The sequence below is a fragment of the Tauraco erythrolophus genome, chromosome 5 (assembly GCF_009769465.1).
Source record: "Tauraco erythrolophus isolate bTauEry1 chromosome 5, bTauEry1.pri, whole genome shotgun sequence".
Taxonomy (NCBI): domain Eukaryota; kingdom Metazoa; phylum Chordata; class Aves; order Musophagiformes; family Musophagidae; genus Tauraco; species Tauraco erythrolophus.
Window position 1 is genome coordinate 68,122,630 of NC_141469.1, and position 15,239 is coordinate 68,137,868.

General features: G+C 41.5%; 1 protein-coding gene across 1 annotated transcript in view; it reads right to left on the minus strand.

Moving 5' to 3' along the window:
• RAPGEF2 (Rap guanine nucleotide exchange factor 2) overlaps positions 1-15,029 on the minus strand; it is a 201,007-nt gene extending 185,978 nt beyond the window's left edge. The window contains 1 exon segment of the mRNA XM_086611761.1: positions 14,961-15,029. Coding sequence (XP_086467887.1) covers positions 14,961-15,029 — 69 coding nt within the window.
• Between the last annotated feature and the right edge of the window lie 210 nt (positions 15,030-15,239).

The following is a 15,239-nucleotide window of genomic DNA, read 5'->3' on the forward strand; positions in this document are numbered from 1 at the left end:
CAAGCGTATTCCAAGCAAGTTATCCTTCCAGAGCAGCTGCAATGCAGGCATCGCAGGGGCCACGCTGTCCTTAAGAGCTGGAATTTGCTCAAACGCCTGAACACCAACAACTCGCTGCTGAACACCCTTCCGTCACCTGCAGACCACCACGTGTGATGGTCTGCCACTGGATGCAGTCATTGCTCATCAACAGAACTAAGTCCTGCTTTTACAACTATTTACAGCCACTACTTTGTCATTTCTTATGGGAAAAAAAAAAACACACACACGTCCCTCTTGAAAGGTGTCTATTCTGACATTTTAGAGAGCATTCAGATACTAAACTAAGAAACAAGAGTAGTGGATGCAAAAAGGATGCTCTCCAGCACTCAACACGTGGCCTCTCGCCCTACTTTACAGCTATCAATTCTACTCATTAAATTGAATACAAAATTACTCGTTTCAACATGCAATTTGATTCTGGTGGTTTCAAGGCCAACTTTCAACAGACAGTAAAGCACCTGAGAAGATGTTTACCACTCCTCTACATTTTACAGCTAGAAGACAAGACATAAAAGTTAGTAGATGTTAAGGGCTTTTTGGTCTTAACTGTAGGTCCTTGCTATTTTACAGAGTTAGCAATTAGGAATACAAGAAAACCATGAAAGCAGGCTAATTATTATGATGGCTTGGAAAGCAAAACAAAAGTAAAGTAGTGAAAACAAAAAAGTTACTCTCACTCTGCAGAGCCTATGGAAGATTTTGGGCAAGGAAAAAAGAGCAGGTCCAGTTCACAAGCCTTCTGAGCACTGGCACTCACATCAAAACGACACTTGTTTTTTATCCCATCTCTTAGCTAAATACAGAATCGAAAATTGATATCCCAATCATCAGAGCACCAAGATTAGAAGCAGGGAGAATATCGAAAAAGATTTCGTTTGTGATTGTTTCTTAACAGATTTAAAACAGTCTGGTCAGTACTTTGAATTTCAACAGCTAAAGAAACTTTCAGACATACAGAGCTAGTTTCACAAGCCTCTTTCAACTGGCATTGCACACTGAGAATCAGATTTTTTAAACAGTGACAATTAAACTCACAATTTGTTTTCTTAAAATCTGTTCAAGACAACGGATTGTAAAGTCTCTTAAACGTAAACGCTAAGTACTAAACACAAATCAGGTCCATTATAAAAAGTTATAAAATAGCCAGATACAGGAGTCTAAAGTTAAACAAAATGTTCAACTACTGTTGACAGCCCTAATTTTAAATATAGTTTAGTTTGCTGCATATGGAAGTGCAAAACAACATAAAACAAAGTCAAAGGACAAAATAGTCATTACAGAGTTCAAGTCAGTCAATACAACATACTGTCAAATTTGTATTCCAAAAAGGAAGAGTTACCGGTCATCAGTAGTTTCAAAAAGCACATAGGTTTAAATACAGAGTAAAAAAAGGGGGAACATCACAAGAAGATTTGGGGGCAGGGCCTTCAGTTAAACATTTTAATCTTCTCTTCAAATGTAACTTCGTTTTAAATTCCTTACAGCAATAGCTATTCCTTAAAAGTACTTTAAAGTAAATGCTTGCTGTAAGTGGTCATACCACAAGCACACAAGTCCAGTTTCTCTGCTGCATAAACAACAGAGCAAGCTAATGACTGAAGAGGGCTGCTCATGAGAAATCAATCCTGAATTTGAGACCTTGCGCTGAACCCCGACTACAACAAAACCAGTTATTTAGTCAAAAGCATTCATTGCACTCCCACATCTTTGCTGCCCTCAGAATTGCCATACTCTCCCAGAGGACTGGCTTAAGTAATTGCCTTCTGTTGGCAAGCTGGGGAGAACCTCTTCCATACACCAGAACTCACAAAACACTTCATGAGTTTCACGACCGTGTGCTTGTTATTCTCATCACCTCCAAGGTGGGAGACACCTTTCACATTTAAGGTCTTCCATGACCTGAAAGGATTGGTAGAAGCATAGTGAAGGAATGAGCATCTCCCCTACGTATATATATCCACTCCTGTCCAAAGCAAAGTCATTAAGGTCATCTGGAAAATCCACATAGGAAATCGGTCCTACCAAGCAGGATACAGCCTATGATCCTCTGCCTCCACATCCAAACCCATGTGTAGACTCTATTCAAAGCAGTCATAATTCAAAATAAAGTGGTTACTGCCTTTTGCATTTTAGTCAGTCATATAACTGACGTGGACACCAAGAGATGATTTTTAAAAGTTTCGTTTTTGGAGGTGAAGCAGCATATGCCACAGTCAGAGCATGAAATCTGCAGAGCTGAAGTTCATTGTGGAAAAATACTTTCTGTACAGTTCCTTCTGGGAAGGAGAGGGGAGAGGACATGCCAGAAAACCACAACAAGTAGCGTTTTTGGAGGAAGGCACTTCCTGACCTTAGCTTTCAGATAAATCCCAAACTCGAGGCATTTATAAATAGAAGAAAAAGGGAAAGAAGTCAAATAAGATATCAGATGTCACTTGCATAAAGTAGAACTTTCATTTTTCCTTGAAATTCTCATAGTTTTCCTAAAGCAATGCACAGTGTGTAACTAGACATATCTTACCAGCCTAGATACCAGCCCTGCAATTTCTTCCTTATCTCCTGGCTCATTTTACAACTAATTTAGAAATATTTTTCGCTACTGTTCATAAATAACATTCAAGCCTTTTGACACGCTCAGGCTACTTACCACAGACTCTCACAACCATTTTAGCACGTTAAATTGAGTTTAACACATCATGGTGTGGTCGCAATACTTAATAAGAGCATCTAATTTTTTTTTCCTACCACTATATGGTTTTTGCAAAGTTGGCAAGTTTTAGCTGCATTATCTCCTACCAAAACTAAGATTACCCTGGAACAACCAGGGTAGGTATTAATTCATTATGTGTAGTTTAAAAAAGTCATCTTGAGAACAGCATTTCAGCAGCTAAGAGCAGAGGTGACAGGCCAATATTTGGCTGACAAACTGTTGACAAGCACACTCTAAAAATAAACAGCAATATATGAGGCAGTAAACATCACAAAACTATAGACAAGATTTTTTTTTTTAAATGGAAACCTCACACAATAAACCAAGATGCCTTGTGAAGTTACCCATAGCTAACAGAAGTAATACTTCACCTAAAAGCTATTTATAAAGGCTGGGGTAACCATTCCAGCACCTGTTTCAAACAAACCTCCTTTGTTCAAAAGAAACGTAAGGTAACTCGTACGCTGGAACATGGGCCAATATCAACAGCAAATCCAACTGGATTTATGCAGGTTGTGTCACTATAAATCGTGTTACCCTCGTCATGGCTAAATGTTCGTTTACTATCAAGCTAAGATGGACTGTAAGAAAGTGCCATTATTTTCTCTTTACTTTTAAATTCATAGAGAATACTCATTCACATAAGAACATTAGACCTTAAACAGCAATGCTAGTTTATTGACTCAATAAAGTCAGAAATTTGACATATGCCAATTCTGGTGAGGACATACTGAGGGTATTTGTACTTCTTGTTTTAAAAGCAGACAATAACTTGTATAAGGCACACTGTATTCCAATTTGTAAATAAAGAGTAGTTTACTTTCCACTCAGCAATTAATATATGTGAATGAAAGCATTAGCCAAAAGCACCTTGCCATTCCTTTCTGAGTGTTACTCTTAGTAAGAGAAAAGTATCTGAAGCGACAACTTTAAGGCACAAAATTAAACACCACCAAGAGAGGTTTAGAAAGCATGAAACTACAAGACATTCAAATTAATACGACAGAGGTTAAACCACTGTACCGGGCAAGGTACAAAGAACAAGTCAGTGAAGGAAGAAATTAAAAAAGGATTAGTAGTTCACCTGGCCATTCAGAAACATACCATCTTCTCACGTGGATTGAAAAGAAGCATTCTACCTCAAATCTCAAACAACTTTGCTCCAGGTCCTTAGAACTGCTTCAAAAAGCTAACAAGGTCTTTTTACAGCACCATGTCATGCACGCAATCATATTTTCCAGCAATATCAGTAATCTAGAAGTTTTTCAACTACTAAAGCGATATTCCTCTAAAAGTCATCTTAAATAAAAGAGCATTACAAAATACTTTCTTCAAGAGGATGCAGGAGTAGTGGAGACCAGCTACTCATCAATACTTGGTCTGGCAAAACAAGATCTGGTAGCACTAAAACAGACAGCTAACTAAAATAGGGCAGAGATGGAATATACTCCTCTCCTCCACCTCAGCAAGTATCTACAACAACGAAGACGACTACTATCATCCTTCCTTTGGCGTCATTACCTCAAGTCATTCTTAACTGCTGAGCTGGAATTGGTGTTGCCAGCTGATAGCCGTTCAGTGGCCTACAACCAAGCAGTTGGCATTTTCAAACTACATCATCACAAATTAAAACCAGGCATTGGTGCTAATTAGCAGCTTTCAGCAGTAACAGAGAACCAGTGACAAGGATGGAAACTCAATTACCCTCATACCAGCAAGTGCCTGCTCCCGGTCAGCGTGCAGCTGGCCGAGCCGCTGGTGTTTCCGTACCTACGGTGCATGGGAAATACCTCAGTCTTCAGATCGGACCACTGCACGCGGGTCACACAGGGGGGCTGATTTTTTTGTGCCTTGTGTAACAAACACGCTACAGACTCCCAACAGATCTGATGTACCATCTAGAAATGCGTACAATAGATTGATGGAGAACGTGAAATACAACTCAGTCTGAGACCCTCATGACTGCCCCTCTGTAATTCAGAGTGAGAACTGCCTCACCAGGACTGTTGATCATCTACTCACTATTGAATATATTCAACAATCTACTTAGCTACTGTACTAATAAAGAAGAGTTTAGAGAGAGAGACCACCTGACCAGCACTCGTCATTAATCAGTGCAAAACCTTATTTCTTATTTCGAACTCAGAGCATCCCCCATGAACTATACTCCTATTTACTGTTTTTCTTCAGATACATTTGCTACTCACTCCTTTGAGACAACAGCCAAAAAGGAACCTATACAATCAAACTCTATTTTAACATGTTCTCAACACGTATTTTATCCACAAGCTAAATTAATATTTTACAAAGGAAAAGTACTAATGTAATTTCAACCAATAGGCCACTTACTGCCTTCACTGGAGAAGCTGCCGGTCGTTAACCACCCTCCACAGGAAGTCATGACGCACGTCAAGATCGACTGCATCACTTCAGCTTTCAGCATCTTGTTTGACTTCAGTAACCGGGATAAAAAGCCCAATCACTGAAAACATCTGTGCCACAAACTCTGCTTCAGCAGGGCCTGGCACCTGCATTTTTATTCCAGTTTTTGAATCTTTTTAGAGACTCTGGTAGATACCTGTGGAGTCGAGGAACGATTCCATGGGTAGAGCTCCCCAGCAGGACCATCAGTATGGGCACCGTCAGCCCCCTTTCTCACACTTTTTAACAGCAACAATTTCTAACCAGCTATCACAGAATCCAGCGATACTTTCACAATACCACCTTGTCTCTAGCAGGGCCTACTTTTACTTAATGATACAACCTAGTACATTTAACTACATTTTAATTTTGCAGTTGCTAGCTTAAAGATCAAAGCTATTTCAACACTAAGTACTGTCATACATAAACCTAGTAAAACACCACGACTTCAAATATTGATGGAGCCATTACAACAAAAGTGCTGCATCTGTTTTATTACTATAGCCAGGCCACCTTCCAAAAAAAAAAATGAGCACACAGGTAGAAGTAAGCGATGGAGCGCTGTGTCTGCCCCGCCATGCAGGAGAGGGACAGGACACACTTCTGACACCCAAAGCAACACTGACAATGGGCACGAAGAAATCTGTAATATTGCAGGGATAAGAGCCTCTCTCTCAGTTCAAAACGTATCTAAATATTTACTACTGTGCAAGTTGTGCATTCTGTTGTGTCTTTTGAAAAACAGTTGAAAACCACTCAACCATTCAAATGAGCACTGGCTACTCACACAATTGCAACATACTACTGATTTCAGCAAGATTACATGTTTTGAGAAAATTATTATTCTGTTCAGTGAGGTTTCCTGACAAGATTAAGCACTTATCTCAAAGTCAAAATAAAAACATTGTATGGTACATATTTTAGGTATGTCCCAGGAGATTTTAGATACCAAATGAAAAAGCATGCATGTCACTTAACTTGCATACCAGCAAAATTAAGTTACACTTTACATTTTTGTTTCCTCCCAGGAACACAGCCCACCAGCATCCATTTTTCAGCTACCATACAACGAAGCAATGTAAATACAGACAAGATTCAGCATTAGCAATACAAAAACGTATCAGGCCTTAGCATCTCTTATCCACCCAATTCAGTGGACACAAAGGTAGCGTTACTACCCAGGTTTCTTACCCTTGCTATATTTTAATGGGGAAAAACTTTAGAGCTAGACACTTATACAGAAGTTTCCTTTGAGGTTAATCCACAAGAAACAAAAATGGAAGTCAAGAAGTATCTTGCACATATGCCTCATACGTAAAAAAATTTCTCATTTTAGGAAATGCATCAAGAATTAACAAACTCATAATGTTCCATCCAGCTTAATTTTTTTTTTTTTTTCATACTTCAAGATAGCATTTGAAAATGGAGCACCATGTACGCTCTGGGGGAGGTTAAGCTGTTTCAGAGGTTCCTACACACAGCCATAAGCATTTATTCTCACTCTTGTAGCACAAGTCTTCACACCTTCAGCTGCACCAACACTGACATTTGGAGCCATAATCTAAACCAGATTGAGTGACTTAGATTTTAGAAAGCAAAAACCCTCACACAGCACCTCTCAAAAACAAGTCACTTTTCTTTTGTTCAGCTAACAAGATTGTATCACTTATCCTGTTTATACTGTAGCCTCACAAACACTTGGATCACCACAAACGAGGCAGCAGAGAACTTTAGCATGGGAAATAAAGCTCTTAAACAAGCTTTGCTGCTAGAAAAATATGATGTGCCATGAAAGATTTTAGCCTTTGGTTTCAGCAAGTCAAATCTCAAGCAGAAGCTTCTTCCAGCTGCATTGGTGGTACAGACTTGTTTTCCCATCAACTGCTTACAAACCACATTTGCGTAACATCCTATCTCACCCCTCTAAATTTTGAGGGTTTTTTTTGCTTAAAGGACAAGTCTGAATGACTAATTTCAAATGGAAAAGACTGTACCGATATTTTTTCCCTCCAGCTGCTGAAAAAGTAAAATAAAGACGAGTATCCTTAAAAATACAGAACTGCAAATACAAACGGGAAAAAAAAAAAAAAAAAAACACCCTCAAAAATTTCAAAGCATCATCCCACAGAGAACAGGATTCATCTTCCACTTTGGAAACCAGAAATAACTAAACAACTATGAGATAAATGTTTTCATTTATTAAGTCAAGTTTATTTTAACTGTAAGACACATAAAAAGCAAACAAACAGAAACAAATAGCCTGGTAAAGAGTCAACAATAGGCATGCTCGACCAATGTGTCTTCCATGAAACCTAATACACTTTCCCAGGTAATTTACACTGACACCAGATGCATTTTCCTTGTGTTTATCAGAATACATACAAATAAGAGAAAAACAGGGAAATCTTGCTATCCATAGAAATATTAATACAAGAAAATTCCTTCAGTTTTTATCACTGCTGAGAAGTACACACATGTGGGTTTTTTTTTCCGCTAAGAACATTTCAATATTTCACCCTTATCTTATTCCTTCAGTGTTTTGATCAAGTAAGGATATATATGCTGCTCGTTATCGTTGGCCAGAATTCTTTAAAACTGCTCAAAATCAAACATTAAAATCACTTTTACTCACGTCAGACAAGACAGAGATACACAAAGAAATACATCTGCAAATATATGGGCAGAACACAGAGATACCCAGAGAGAACAAACAGCTAATCTTAACTTCAAAACAAAGCTGTAAGAAAAGCACTGCAGTAGGGCTCCTCTCTCTCCCTTTTCAAGAAAAGCAGTCAACTTCACCAACTTAAAAAAAAAAAAAAAAGGGAAGTAGAACACCACTTCCATTACGAGACTTATTCAAATACATCCCTTCATGCAAAATATATCCAGCAAATTAAATCTGCAACACTGGCTGCAGCAAACGAGGCGCGCAGGCTCAGCTGCCCTTCACAAAGCATCTTTGTAGAGCTATCTTTCTGCCAGCGCTCCTTTTGAATTCCCAAACAATACCTCGCAAAAATTAGATCTCCTACTGTGGGAAAGTTCTCAAAACACAAGCCAAAATATATTTTCTCATGAGGATACAAAAAAACCCTCAATGAGGAAGTCAAAGTTCTTACAATGACTGTTCAGTTTACATATGGTTATTCCTGAAACATGCTAACAGATTAAGTAGCAACGTTCTGATTTAGGGGAAAAAAGCTGTCAAAATCAGATCAGTAGTTCAACAGAACGAATTAGTAGCTACCAACCAATAATTTGCATAAGCATATAGACTTTTAAAGACTTTTAAGCATAGAGATTTTTAAAAATAATGGAATTCAAGAAACGATAACTGTTTTCACAAAACCTCAGCTAATCTCCATTTATTGTAATAAGCATAAAATAAATCAAGCGTCTTCAGAGATTACATTTAAATCTTTTTCCCGGGTACAACGTGTTTTCCATGAATAACCTGATAACCCACAGAACACTGCATCCTCCAACTAAGAAAAAACGCAATTTTGGTAAAGAGCTTGTGTGCCATTTACTTTTGCTGATCTACACTTTTACACCCAAGAGAAGAACAAACCATCAGTCATCTTTTGTCCCAGAAGTTCAACAGATTTTGCTAATTACTAGCTTTAGCAGAAGGGCAAGCCTCGCCACGGCCACTGGTATCGCCTGGCGATAAGCCTCCTCAGCTGTAGCCTCCCTTCAGCTCCCCAGAGCGGTAAGGGACAATGGGTGGGACAGTGCTGTCCCGTCGGGACCACCGAGGGTACGGACACTGCCTTATATGTCCAAACAGCACATTACGAGGGAAGGACACAAAAAAAAACAAAAACAAAAAAAAAAAAAAAACCCCACACAACACAAACAACTTGTTTGAAGTAGATCCCTGAGCTTCAGGCCCAGCAAACAGAAGCCGCCCACTTCAGCAACTTTCCTAGGCAAGATTGCCATGGAAAGGCAAGGCAGCATCCTTATGCTCCCAGCTTCTACGTGCAGGAGAGTATGTCCACAACACTGTCAAAAATGCGCTCCGCAGCTCACAGGAACATACCCAGCCTGAACCCTCCGCAAACACTTCTGCGGCCACAGCAGGGCAGGAATCAAAAGCCAACTCTACCAAACAGGTAATCAATCAAGTAGGAAATTGCACAGAGCCTATCGGTGCTACAGCTAAACCCTCACTTTCCGAGTTACCTAGTTTCAAATTGGCTCAGATACATACAGCTAACCCAGCTGCAATCCTCTGATGTAATGAGAAAAGCAGACAAGTGTTTAGGACAAGGCTTCAAATCACCTATTTCTACTCGATAGGTAAAGGCATCCAGAGCACACCGAGGTCCTTGCAAGCACTGGTGAAACTCCTATTACTACAGGATACAACAACGCAGAAAGTACTAGCCCTACGACAGGGGAGAACTACTGCGAAAGAAATTAAAAATTTAATATTCTCACCATTCTCAAAGCTCTTAGCAACAAGATAGGAACATCTATGGGAAAACGCACCCTCCATCAGAAAGACTGAGAAATAAACATGTTTTCTTTCAAAACAAACAGGATACAGAGCAGCCTTAGTCCTTAGTTTTGGGAAGGACATGAACATTGATAGTGAAAAATTCAGAATCAGACATTCCGGGGCTCGTTCGACAGACTGAGTTTAGAGAGGTGGCAAGAAAATCTGAGCTACAGAAGGGGTTTCAGGTTTGGTTATCGGCCACAAAAACACATATTCATACAATTAAGTTTGCTAGGCTTTAAATTATGTTGCATAGTAATACTAGCTAGAGAGAAAAACATTAAGAGAAAAAAAGTATACTTATTTCAAAAATACATTCTCTAATAGTATTCCTGTACTAACCAAACACATTACTTGCTTTATCAGGTAAAGGTCTCACTTTTTCCAAATATTCACTTTGGGTTTTTATCCTCCCAGTTAAGTGCTGAAACACAGAAAAAAGGAAAAAAAAAAACCTTCTGTGGCCAAAGGTCTATACATACATGTCTGCTATAACTTCTGTTATATCTGTATCCTCTCTCAAAGCGCAATAGACATCAAAAGACACCACTTAACTTACAGATTATGAGACACTGGATCTCTATTTTTGGGGCTTGTTAACTATTTTGAACAAGTTTCTGAAATCCTGCAGCATCTGGAGGGCTTTTTCCTTGGCTCAGACAAACTACCCTTACAGCTGACTTTATGATGGCAACTTTAGTTGAAGCCAACTGCCAAGCAAGAGGAAAGTGCCTGGACCAAGAGCTTGCCACAGCCTTTCTTCATTAAGCTGCGTTACTAACCATGCTCACAACGTTAACACAAAACGTAATGGGCTCATGCCCACGCTTCAGAATTAGTTACTGTAGACAGCAGAAAGCCTGAGCACCATCGTGGGAAGTGCAGTTAGGAATCTCATTTTCTTGGCCAAACAGGCTCCCTCAAAAAAAAAAACAACACAGAATGCCAAACCTTGCAAACTACAGCTACTCCTCAATAACTGCATTACAAAGCCCTGAGATGCGTGATGGCAAGCCCATCATAATGACGTCATACAGCCAAATACCAGGCATCAGCTGTCACGGCCCTACGCTTTTCAGGGCCACCGAGAACCAGCAGAATTTAGCAACAGAACCATTCTCAGCATTATACTGCTGCTAGAGGCATTGTAACATGGGGTTCCTTCCTCTTTAAATGCTAGCATCAAAAAGATGGTAGCATGTTGTCATTAAAAATCCTGAAACGAAAACTCAAGCTCCAAAATACTTGGTTCCCAAATGAAAGGAATCCCAAATAAGCTCTTAGAAAACGATAATTTCAGCCTTCTGGTGTATTTTATATACATACACACAACAAGCCTGAATTTAAAGGCTAAGTATAATCCTTTAAGTTAGACTTACACGTAAAACGCTTATTTTCTATGATCTCATGAAACTAGACCGCCTTGTATTTATTTGCTAAGAGATCACTACAGCAAGAAGGAAATGTTCATTTCTGGCTTATCTGAAGATTGCATACAATCATGCTATCAGTGGTCACAAGTACAAAAATAACACAACTGGGGAACAAGCTAAAAGTTTATTTGGAAAAAGCATAGGTACATCCTATAATTAAACCATTGTTCCTCTCGAGTGCTTGAGAAGGGAGTATCTGCTCAGCAGTAGCATCCTGTTTACATGTCTTCTGACATTAAATGACGCACTAGTATCAAGCTAAGGCCTCCTGCACACTTCTCTCTTCTCTTAAGACGTGGTCCGACGCTGCTACCTCTTTGCTATTCGTTACTGCTGTACTGAATCGCCTCAGTGCACCACACCAGCAGTTTCCAGAAGAAAAACTTAGGCACCTAACGTATATAAGGCATACATAAAAAAAAATTTCTTCCTGCAGACGTCACTACATGGCATGAAAACAGTGAACTAGTATGCGGAGTTTCTGAGGTAACTACTTATTCACATACCATGCCATGAAAATGAGTTGTTAGGATAAAGAAAGAGATTAGAGCTCGGTTTCTCTTGTTTGAAAACAAAAGCAGCCCTATTTTTTCGATTAAGCTACACCAGTATAAAACTGCACGCTGTCTGAGATGGCTTATGATGCCAATAAGAATTTGTTTTGAAAAGACTTAAAGCTGTAGCAGTTCAGACGATGTTTGGAGGAAAAAAAAAAAATAGATCGCTATTACTCACAGCTTAAGGGCATAAAACCATTTGTAATTTACGAACATTTAGAAGTTAGATTCCCCAAGTAGTTAAATTAACTTCCTAGTTCACGTCTTCAAAGAGAAAATGAATAGTTTAATACAGCAATTAAAGAGGAGAGCTCTGTTACACAACAGGCATGTTGAAGTACAGGCCATGTAGATATTCTTTTTTTATTTTTGAGGTTCTTTAGTCAAGGGAGCATTCAGCTGCAATTCACAGAATTCAGAAAAACTCTGTAAGCAAGGATACACCAAAGAGATACGAAGCTAAGAATTCTCCAAAGCAACTTCAGAACATGTTGTTTACCTCAAAAAAAAAAAAAATCAGTCCAGTCCAAAATTACCAAGAGACTTTTGCACTACAGAAGTTCACGCAAAGCTAAGTTTGCTTTCTCTGACGATGCGTATCAGATCTACTGGTTCTCAAAGCTGTACACACAAATACAAGCCAGCTATCCTACAGACACTCCTCTGAGCGTGCGGTGAAACCATTTTGCCAAATTTGCACCACGGCAATCCAGGGAGAATAGTAATGTCAAACGCATATTCACCTCCTCATGATTTGGGAGAAGCTGGGCCCCAATGAGTTTGTTAATGCAAGTAAGCAGCAAATACGCTACTAACATACTTCTCTTGTTATTTCCTGTACTGACATGAATATGATAAATACATTTTCTCTTTCCAACCCTCTCTCAGCTTTAAAGACTTCTCAAAAGCCAAAATTAAGTAACTACCTTTACAAGATAGTGAAGCAAGGAAAAGAAAACAGAAGTAAAGAAAAAGAGACAATAAAAAGTTAAAGGATGAAGGAAAAACAAGATCTTTGTGTCTTTCTACAGGAAGAGGTGGTTTTTTGTATTTTACTTAACGATTGAAAGATGATACACATAAACATATTTCTTTCAAGTACCAATACTGTTGCAAAATAAACCCGAATTTCCAGAACAGAGAAGTAACATTAGAAAACTCTTTGACACGAGTCATTTGCAAAAACATCAACCGAGTTTTCTGCTGCAAGCCCTGCTTTCCCCAGCAGCAACAGGAGGGCACGCCTGGTCACTGGTTTCAAGTCTTTCCAGTGCTAACAACACATTGTTTCCCACAAATTTGGTCTTATTCGTGGATTATTTCGGCCAGTGTCAGCTTCATGGATCTGAGGGTGGGTGTCTCTTCCTGTGGCGATTGCCACAGTAGGCTTCCAGTCTGCTGATTCGGGAAGTTTTACAGCATTAACGCAGTGCTGGTGTTCCTGATTTAGCTCTCTGCTCCGTGCCCTTCACACCGGCTTTATCCCTGCATTCGAGCTCATTTCTTCACTGCGTCATTTCTTACTTTCTGCCTTTTTTTTCCCCACCCCACTATCTCTTCCAAAGAGTGGGGCTGAGAAGCAAGGACAGGAAAAAGTTTAACAGTTCACATGGCACAGATCAAGCCACAGGGGAAGTGTCATCCCCCCAAGCCCAGCCTGGTGGCCCCACTACCTGACCAACTGGTTTCTGAGTATCTGCTGGTGTCACTTCTCCTCAACAACCGACCATCCCTTGATAACCATCTCCCAGAGGCCGGACACTGCCAGCAGGCTCTCCTGGCTGGAATTTATGCCTCTACCAAAGCAGGGGACCTCTCTATGAGTTTGCAGTGTCCTCCCCAGGAGACAGCACTTGGCCTCCTTCAGCTTTCACAACACGCTGAAGGGCTGGTTCCAGCACTGAAGGCAAATAGACATTTGGAAAAGGTCAAACAAGGACAGAGAAACAACTTTAGCACCACAAAAACACATTCCAGAAGCAGGTTTGTTCTTCTTGTTCTATGGTGGTTTTTTTTAAAGAAAAAAAAGGAAGATTTGCAAAAAAGACACACTAAATACAATGTCTCTGCAGTCAGTATATTTTTCCATGGGAGTTTTTATTTTCTCACACGGATTCCATGAGCATGAGGATAAAAATAACATCACCACAATGACGTATCTATAGTAGGAGGAATGACTTATGGGCGCCGACCGAAAGTCAAGGTTTCCTCTTTGCCCCCAATTCGAAAACGTCAACAGCCAATCAGCCGCCTGCCAAAATAATCAGTAATACCATCCCTTCCCCAAAACCAGAGCACAGGGACTGCTCAGAGAGCAGGGCCAGCCTTTAGAAAATAGGACAGATGGCATTACAACTCCGAGCAAAGTAACTCCTTGTATCATTAGCTATTGAACCGCGGCTTGATGCGGGGATCAGTGTAAAGCTTATTAGTCTTTAGACAGTTGGCAGCAACAGCCACTGCAGCAACCACTCGGGAACAGAAGGAACTCATTCAGTTTGGTTGTTTTTCAGGTCATGTTAAGTCAAAATGTTTCTATGCGCACTCCAGTCCCCAATTTAACCTTTCTTAGCTCTCCAAGCGCAATTACACTTACAAACAGCTTCAGCTCGCGTACTCCTTCGACAAAGAGGGCTCCAGGAGCCCGGCGCAGGTATCTGAAAAATTCCTGCCTGGTGCCATTGTGTAAGGATTTCACCCTACTTTGGAGAGCAAGGACTTGCCAAGAATACCACTGACCTCAGCCCTAACATTATGAAACAGCGCTGCCAGCCCCAGCCAGCTACGGAAAAGTAGGGATTGAATTCAAATCCAGAGCCACGGCACGCTGCGGGATAAAAACAACAACAACAAAAACAAAAAGTAACAAAAAAAAAAAAACCAAAACAAATGATACTCCAACTGCATTTTTCTCTTTACCGGAAGCAACCTTCAAAATAAACTCAGCCGGCGAGCCTCTCTCGGCCTCCCCCCTACCCCCAAAATCAGGGAGCAGGAGGAAAGTTGTTCGCCTTAATGCACTTCTTCCCTTCCCGTGAGCTTGCCGCCCGGGAATTCAGCGCTGGGGGGTTCGAGCTTGGGGGTGAAGCCCCCGCCGGAGCCGCTCCGCTCCCCCGGGAGCGGGGCCGTGGGGCTCCCGGGCTCCTCCCCGGCCAGGGCTGCGCGGGGCGGGGCGCGCTGGCGGAGGCCGCCCGCCGGGCGCGGAGGGCAGCGGGGCGCACCCCCCCGAACCACCACACACCGCCGGGGGGAGGGCGCCGCGGGGTCCGGGGGAAGGGGCCGCCTACCTGGGGGCTCCTCTCCGCCGGGTTCTTCATCACCGCCTGGCGGAAGCTGTTATCCACGTAGGACGCCATCGCGCCCCTCCTGCCTCCCGCCGCCGCCTGCCCGGGCTTCGCCGGCGCCGCCGCAGCCCGGGGAAGGGATGGGGGAGGGCCGGCCGCGGCCTGGCGGAGCGCGGCCGGAGCGCTGGGCGCGGAGCTGGGAGGCGGCGCGGCGCGGAGGCACCGCGGGCTCAGCAGCGCCGCCGCCCGGAGCAGGAGGCGGCGGCGGCCGAGCCCCGCCGG